The sequence below is a fragment of the Chlamydotis macqueenii genome, chromosome 14, assembly GCF_036417535.1.
Source record: "Chlamydotis macqueenii isolate bChlMac1 chromosome 14, bChlMac1.mat, whole genome shotgun sequence".
NCBI classification, from domain to species: domain Eukaryota; kingdom Metazoa; phylum Chordata; class Aves; order Otidiformes; family Otididae; genus Chlamydotis; species Chlamydotis macqueenii.
In genome coordinates this window covers 2,121,562-2,129,582 of record NC_141569.1, presented here as the reverse complement: position 1 = coordinate 2,129,582, position 8,021 = coordinate 2,121,562, and the positions used below count along the sequence as shown (strand labels likewise).

At 60.3% G+C, this 8,021-nt stretch overlaps 1 protein-coding gene across 2 annotated transcripts; it reads right to left on the bottom strand.

Annotated features, from left to right (window-relative positions):
* Nucleotides 1–5,422: 5,422 nt before the first annotated feature.
* SMIM33 (small integral membrane protein 33) lies at nt 5,423–7,706 on the bottom strand. Of its 2 annotated transcripts, none has more exons than XM_086759077.1 (2): nt 7,648–7,706; nt 5,423–6,340 (listed from the first exon to the last, which is right to left on the bottom strand). In XM_086759077.1, exons 1-2 carry the CDS (start codon nt 7,704–7,706, stop codon nt 5,902–5,904), a joined length of 498 nt encoding a protein of 165 aa, XP_086615203.1. In that variant the 3' UTR covers nt 5,423–5,901. The 2 variants fall into 2 exon arrangements, with proteins under 2 accessions (XP_086615203.1, XP_086615201.1); XM_086759075.1 differs by lacking the exon at nt 7,648–7,706 and adding an exon at nt 6,825–7,295.
* Between the last annotated feature and the right edge of the window lie 315 nt (nt 7,707–8,021).

The window sequence follows — 8,021 nt, the reverse complement described above, 5'->3', positions numbered from 1 at the left end:
CACCGCCGCCGTGTCCGGCCGGGGAGCAGTGTCCGGCCAGCGGGGCCGGGGGGTGGACCAGCCGTGTTTCCTATGGAAACCCCACCTACAGGAAAAGGGAGGACCGGGCCGGTACAATGCCTGGGCAGGGTGGGGGCTGGCGGGGCAGCACGCTTCCCAGCTGGGAGAGAGGTGTGGATGCGCCCTTGGTGTCCAACGCGGGGACCATCACTGCGCCTGCCGTCACCTGCCCAATGCCTTTTGCAGGAGGTACGATTCCTGCAGGCATCCCTAACCCATCCGCAAAGTCTCGTGTGCGCCGCGGGAAGATGGCCGCAAGGACCGCAATGATGGACACCTGCTCTTGTGTTAACGCAAGGGCTGTTACATTTCCGCCTTTGATTTATTTTCATTTTGTCTAAATCCAGCGTGTAATCCTTGCTCCTCGCTCTGCCTTTTGCTGGCGGTTTTGAGGGCGATGCGCCCACGTCACCTTTCCCAACGCATGGCTTGTGGTTATGTCACTGCTTCGTTTCCGCCTGGACACACCGAAACGAGCTCGCGAGTCACCGGGAGAGCTGCCAGGTCAGACACAGGCAGGTGGGCACAAGGGAAGAGTGCAGGCTCTGGCAGATGCAAGCTCTGTCCTCTCAGGCCTCTCCCCATCCCCTGCATCCGTCGGTCCTGGCCAGCCCCCCCCGCCTTGGCACGGGCTCGGTCCCCAGCTTGGCTCTGCTCTCCAGTGCCGCTCCTCACCCAGCACTGGTGTTGCACCACCAAATCCCTGCTTCACCTTATTTCACCACTTTATCCCGAGCCTCCACCTTCGACCTTCAAAGCCCACCCAGTCCAACCCCCCTGCAAGGAGCAGGGACATCTCCAACCAGATCAGGTTGCTCAGAGCCCTGTCCAGCTACGCAGACGGAGCCCGGTCACCCCCGGCATTGGGTCTCAAGGTGACTGAAGGCGTTCGGGACAGGGAAGGTCACTGCAGAAGTTTTCTTGGCCGTTTTGGAGAGCAGAGCATCCTCACAGTGCGGTTTGAGTCCCACCAGCCGCATCATCTTTATCTTGGTCCCTACCTCCAGCCCCTTGGTCCCATGCCCACCTTTCCCCTCTCCTCCAGCCCCACTGGGCACGCTCCTACCCCCCTCCTCCTCCCACCCCTCCCTGCTCCCCTCACAGCTCTCATTTTCCCAGTTGATGCCCCCCATCGCCTGCCTCTCCTCCCAGTTCCCTGCTCCCATCACTTCTCTTCTCTTACGGTAAATTTTAACGCCACAGTGAACACCACGAGCAAAACCACCCCGGTGCCAACCGGCTGTTTCGCCCCAGGGCGGTTAGTGCCCCACTCAGCGCAGCGGGAGGAAGGGCCGGCGCAGTTTGGCCGTGGCACGGGGTGGCAGGAGACCCGGGGCCACCGCTGGGTTCAGCCCCGCTGCAGGCGACCTTTGCCAAGTCACTTCCCTGCTTTGTGCTCCGGCTTCCTCCTCAGCTGAGCGAAGCCGGCCCGCAGGCTCTCCCGGAGGGATGCTCTCCCGCTCGCCGAGCTGCGGATGGAGAAGCGGATGTCTCCCAGCCCGTGCTCTGCTTTCGGGCGGGGGAGCGGGAAGGGTGCTTCCTTCTGGGTGGGAAGGCACCTCCCTTTTTTTACACCTTTCCTTTTCAGGGGTGCAGAGGAGCAGAAGAACCACACTGAAATATTGCCAAGGAAAGGAGAAAAATATTACACCTGAGAATTGGGGGGTTCCCCAGAGAGCCCTCTGTGAGACGTATCCTCCTCCCCACCGCCCCCCAAGCCATCTGCAGAGCAAGCTGGCCTCACTGTGCCTCCCTTTTAACCCACCACGATGCTCCAGCAGATACATTCCCCTTGCTGTCGCCCACCCCGTCTGCCAACTGGGCTGTCCCCAGTCCGGCCGTACAGATGCCGGCCCCGCTGACAGAAGAGAAACGGAGCTGGAGGAGCTCATGCGTTAATTATTGGGATGCTTCAGGAACAAATCCCTCTGGGCTGGACCCGTGACCCCGAGCCAGCGGGACGTTAGCAGATCATGGGGAGGGATGGCCGCAAAAGCATCGCTGAGCTGCAGACCGCGCCGGTCTTGGGGGCAGATGGGCAAATGCTGACAAATAAAAGAGAAGAGAAACATGGGGTTTCCAACGTGCAGGTGCTCCAAGCCCTCCATAGGCAATGCTGCATCTGTGAACGTAAAATTCCCCCCCGAAGGAGGCTGGCTGCACCTAAAACCTCTCCTGTAAAGCTCAGAAAGAGCACCCGTTGTGCTCCATTACTGCAGGAGTGTTCTTCAGCGTCTGCGCGACGCCATTAGTGCCCCAAGCAGATGTAAATGCTGTTTGCCGGCGTGAAAACCTGGCTCTTCCGAAGCTCAGCTGCTCTCCAGGCTCCGGAGCGAGACACGGGCGCAGGGGACACCCCGGCTCCCCAGGGGCGCAGAGCCGCGCGCGGGGCACCACCGCTCACCGTCCGTCACACGGCGGAGAGCAGCCCAACCGCGTCATTCCCAGCTCCGTGGCGCAGGTTTTAAAGCTTTGTTTGTCATTTTTTGATAGCTGCAGATCTAGATGGGGCAAGTAGAAGCATGGCTGCTCCTCACCAGCTGGTTCCCTTACACTAGGGATCATGGGGTTTTTTTCCTCAGTTGTCCCAGTTTTCAGCCCTTCAAAGACAGGCTTTGCTTCTCAAGAAGTGCCACTCCCTTTTTGACAGGAAAAAAAGATCCGTTTTCTTAATGCATCTCTGAACTAATTCTCTCAGGAGCTGTGGATGTGCAAGGTGGCCGAGGACCTGCCCCACGCTCAGCTGCCTGCGGGGATCGGAGAGGCTCTTGGGAGGAGGGAGCTGATTCAGCCTCTCGCGCCAAACCAGCATCCACAAGAGGTGGATGGACCTTCTCTCAGGGGAGCTCTTGCCTTTCTCTGTAAAATCAGAAGGGGACGCTGGGAAAAGGGACCTCCACATGCCACCCAGCCCAGCCTCCCACCCCAGTCAGGTCCCTTCTGCGCTGGCTTTGCTCAGGACCTCATCCTTCATCTCAGTGAAGATGTCACTGTCTCTCCATGCAATCTCCTCCGGCAGCGCCTTCCCAGCACCGCGGGGCCCAAAGCTCCCCTCCGGACACGAGCCCACCCCGGCTGCGCTCTCACCCATGCTGGGGAGAGGCAGGAGAAGTCACCACCCCAGCTTGCTGCCTGCCCCCTTGCATTTGGCCACCTCCACCACCAGAGCCCACTGCTGCTCCGCGCTGGGCTCCGGCCCCGGGCTCCGGAGAAGCCTCCAAGCTCTCAGCCAGCAGCAAACCTTCCAGGAGAAGCTCTCCCACCACCCTCACCCCAAGGCAGGGGTCCGGCCCAGCTGGGCCCCAGCCCTGCAGGGAGGTCACGGGGTGATGCAGCTCCATCCTCAGCTGATGCTCCGGGTGCCGCCCTCTGTTGCGCACAATTTTTGGCAGCCCTGCAGCATCCCGAGAAATGTTGCCTGTGAAACATAGGGAAAAAAATCCTGCAGGCCACAACTTCACTGCTGCATCTTTCTAGGAAAGGTCACGCAGAGGAAAGGGCCACTGGCAGCTCCCGGGCTGGGCTGGAGGGAACGGAGCGCAGGAGAAACGTGGGGGGAACTGGAGCCCCGTCAGCACCCGCGTTCGCTGCCGGTTGTGTTTGTTTTGCTGTGACAGCCTGGGATACCTGCAGAACGGCAAAGCGGTGGGGTTTCCCCCGCTGCCCGCTGTGTAAGTGACAGAGCTGGGCCGCGGCACGCCGAAACATAAATCAGACCTTCGCGAGTCCCCAGCAGCTGCAAATCAACGCGTTCCAGCAGCAGTTACCCATTTCATCTTCCTCTTTATTAATATTTAGACGTTTTTAATCTTTTCTTCGCAAACACCATGATCCCCCGCTGTGGTTGTCCTTCAGTGGGAGCTGCCGTGAAAGCTCCCGTTTCTCCCATCAAAGTTTCTCGTCGTGACCCGAGCCACTCCCTGCCCCGGAACAACACAACCATGAGAGCCGGGTGACAACTCCGCCAGCTCCACAGCCGGTCTGGGTACCACCACGCAGACCTTCGGATGGTTGTTGAGGGGTTTCTTAAACTCTTAGACCTGAGCCCTCGCCTTTGGTGTGGGCGACCACCTGGGTTATCCCAACCTACAGCCATCGGCTAAAGAGACGTCCCAGGAAGGCCGTTAGCTCTTCAGGTGGTGCTTGCTAATTGGGAGGTATAAATTAAAAAGTAAGCCCTGTGTGGAGATGCGGAGGGAGGCAGGACTCCCAGTGACACGTTGATAATGCACTCTCACCTCTGGAAAACAAAAGGGAAAAAATCAAAACAGAAAAAAAAAAACCAAACCTCAAAAAATAATATAAATTACGTTTATTGTAAAGACCAAAACTTCCCAGCAAGTCCAACTGCTACTTGGTTTTTAAGTGAGTGAGGAAAGAAGCTGAAAATGAGAGGAAGGATGCTGGAGCATCTGCCATCAGAAATGCCTCCAGCGCCCAGAGGAACACGTTAGAGCTCCATTTCTCATCCAACAGCGCACGGATCTGTGCCGGGGATGCGGCGTAGGACGGACACAGATTTGGCTTTTCTGGGATGGGAGGGGAAGGCAAGAACCATATTTTGGCTCCTGGGACTATTCAGTGGAATAAATCCTTCAGGGTGATCCCAGATGCTGGCTCCCTCACCAGGGACTGTCCTCCGAGCCCACGTACCGAAGACAGGCTTTGACATCCAGCTTCCACCGCGTGAGGAGAAACCAAAGCCAATTTATTTTCCAAAGCAATGCCTGACACCTTCAGCAGCAGCAGGACTCCCAGAGCTGACTGGAAGACTCGCACCTCAACAAGCTTCTGCCCTGGGTGACCGAGCCACATCCATCCCAACACTGCTGGTTACGCCGACTCCACCATCGCTCCCTCCTCAGCTGCGACGCCCTTCCAACGCTGAAACCACCCCAGTGCTGAGGTCCCCAAGCACAGCATCCCTTGGCGCAGGGACAGCAGACAGCCCTGGGGACAATGAAGGTGACCACAGGGAAGAGGACCTCGGGTCTCCCCATCCCTGCCATCGTGCAGAGATGCTGCCGGCTCTGACCAGAGACGGACACGTTTCTTCACCAGTGACAACACCTCAAGATGTTCAGCCAACTGCAAGGGGTGGCTGGTGCGCTGTTGTCACCTCTCCTGCCTCTGCCGTGTCATCTCTCTTCTCTCACCCACCTGCACCGTAGGACCAGACACGCTGTCGGCTCCACCGCTGAAACGCCAGCGCAGGTTCAGGTGCTGCTCCCTCTCCTCCAGCTCTCTGCCACGACGGGCTGAGCCCACTGCTGGGGCTGGCAGGAGGGAGGGCAGCGTTTCAGCCCCCTGACGGAGGGAAAGGGGCAGTGGCGTGGAGGGAAAGAGGGGCTGGGGGCTTTTCTGTGCCGTATAAAGAGCATAACGCGGACATCGTGCATGTGGAAACGTCTTTAATCCGGAAAGCGATTCCAGGTGACGCAGCTTCCTGCTCCTGCCGTGGGGCCGAGCGTGTGCCCAGCGCTCTCCAGCTGGAACACAGACCTGGGCGCTCCCAGACAGCGTGGGACAGGTAAAACCAGGGCATGAAAAACCAGAAGCGATGCCAACGCTGTCCCATGTAGGCTGACCCAGCCTCAGAGCCTGGGCTGGGGACCCTGGGGACAGTGGCAGCCCTCGGGCTGGACTTTTGGGGGCTGATGATGGGTCACCGCAGTGACACTCAGCCTCCTGGCTGAGGCGACCTGGGGAGAGGCACAGTCCTGGGGAGCTCAAACCTCCGCGCGCGGGAACGGCTGAGTCTCGGGCTGAGGTAACATCCCCGCACTATTTTCCCAGCGGGACGTGGTCCCCTGAGCCTTGCCTGGGCGGCCCACAGCCTGCTCACAAGTACGTGACCTCAATGACGTTGGGCTCGGCGGTCCCGCAGGGAAGGTGATGCTTGCAGGAGCACTGGCAGCTTACGCCCGCCACGTCCCCGCCGCCCGGCTCCCGCTGGCAGGGCTGGGCCGGCAGCTTCTTCTGGGAACCCAGCTTCTTCCAGTCTGTGAGGTGCACCCCATCGTCCAGGTCCTGTGGCATGGGCTCGTGGTAGAGCGTGATCTGGATGGTGCGGAGGTGAGGGCCGTAGTGCACCACGATGATGATGAAAACGGCCAGGAGGACAAAGATGACGACGATGACGGAGATCACGGGCAGGGCATCGGATTTCTTCGTCACGCTCCTGACAACGGAGACGGGAGTGAAGGGGGCTGCGTCCTGGGGCTCGGGCTGTCTCAGCTGGCTGCTGGGCATGGAGGCGTTCATGGCTGAGCAGGCTGGCCTGGGACAGAGAAAGGTGGGGTGGAAAGGGGTGACCACCCAGCAGATGTCCTACCTCCTGCCCTCAAGTAGCAGCTCCTGCCGGGACCAGCTGCCACGGAATGGGACTGTCCTGTAAGTGCTCGTGGGACGGGATAAATTTGGGTGGTTATCGCTGGGGTTGTAGGGATGGTGCCCTGGACCACATTCAGCCAGGGAGGTGACACCCTGCGTCCCCTTGTCCTGGACACCATCGCTGTGGGGGTCTTCCCTCCCTGCCGCACCTTGCTCCCTGATGGGGAGCCCTCCACCCTCTCCTCTTCGCCCCCAGCCCCGTGGTGCTAATCCAAGACCAAACCCCGTGGGGACCTCCCGGGGAGACCCAACCCCGCTAAAACACGCCGTGAGGCGTCCCTTGCCGCAGCCGCAAAATCCCGAGGGAGCCAGCACGGGTGGGAGCAGGGGGCAGCGGGGGCGGAGAGCCCTCCCCAGCCCCGCAGGGGTACCTGGGCGTCCCGGCAGCGTGGGAATCATGGTTTCCAGCGGCGGGGCTGGAAAGTTGACGGCAAGACCAGCAGAAAAATCCCCCGGGACGGTTCTCGGGTGTAGGTGCAGCCGAACTCACCTCAGAGGCTGCCACGTCACGCCTCGGCCCCACACGCCCCCGGGATTCCCCGGGGCAGAGGAGGAAGCGTCTGTTCATCCCACGGGCAGGAGAAGTGCTCCTTTACCTCGCCCGGTGCCACATCACCGCCACCGCCCCCTCCCTCGCTGTCACGCACCCTTGCCGGAAAAAAGCCCTCCTCTCGCCCGGTGCGAGACAAGTGCCCCTTTGTTCAGGGAGAAAACACCTACCGCCCCTTCGGCTGCGCCTAACCGCAGGAAACTCCCTCCTTCCACCGACGCCGCACTAAAATTTAATGTGGTTAAGAAATTCATGTAAAAAAATTCACCCGTCTGCGCTTGAGCTCTTTGTGCAGCCCGGCAAAGCGTATCCACGCTGCGGGCCCGAAGGAGCCTCGCCAGCAGCGGTGCGAGTCCACAGCGAAGCTCTGCACCCTGCGAGCCGCTCGGGGTCACAGGCAGCAGCCAGCACCGGGTCGCTGCTGGCACACCCGCAGGGATGCAGGGACGCCCTCGAGTCGGCAGCCGTTACCCCCGCGTGCAGGGAGTACCAGCCCCTCTGCCCAGGGATGCTGCGCGGTCGGAGCCGCTGCCACCTCGGGTGAGCCCAGCACAGCTCAGAGAGAAAAGACGGATCCTCTGGAGCTTTAGCCGTCACAGAACGCATCTCCCCATCTTTCCGTCCCAAAACAACACTGCTCCTACCTGGGGGCTCTCAGCAGACAAGCAGGGATGAAGATTTGGGCTCCGTCTTTCCCGCACATGGGGAGGACGGGATGGGCAGCGCCTCGTCCCCCTTCCAGCCGAGCGTCCGGCAGATCCGGCTGCACATTAGAGCTTCTGGGAATTTGCGCTCGGTGCAGGATTGAGTAAAACCTTAATCTACAGCGTAATCTCTGAGCATCACATCTGTGCCGGGGAGAGAGCAAACGGGGCGGGGCGGCTGCCAACAGGGGTTTTGCAAAACCAGAGGCTGCTGTTTGGTGCTGGCTGCCTTAGGCCTGGTTTGCCTGGGCTTTCGAGGGGGGGTTGGAGAGACCCGCTGAAGGGTAAGGATCTCTCCCTCCATTCCTGCTGCT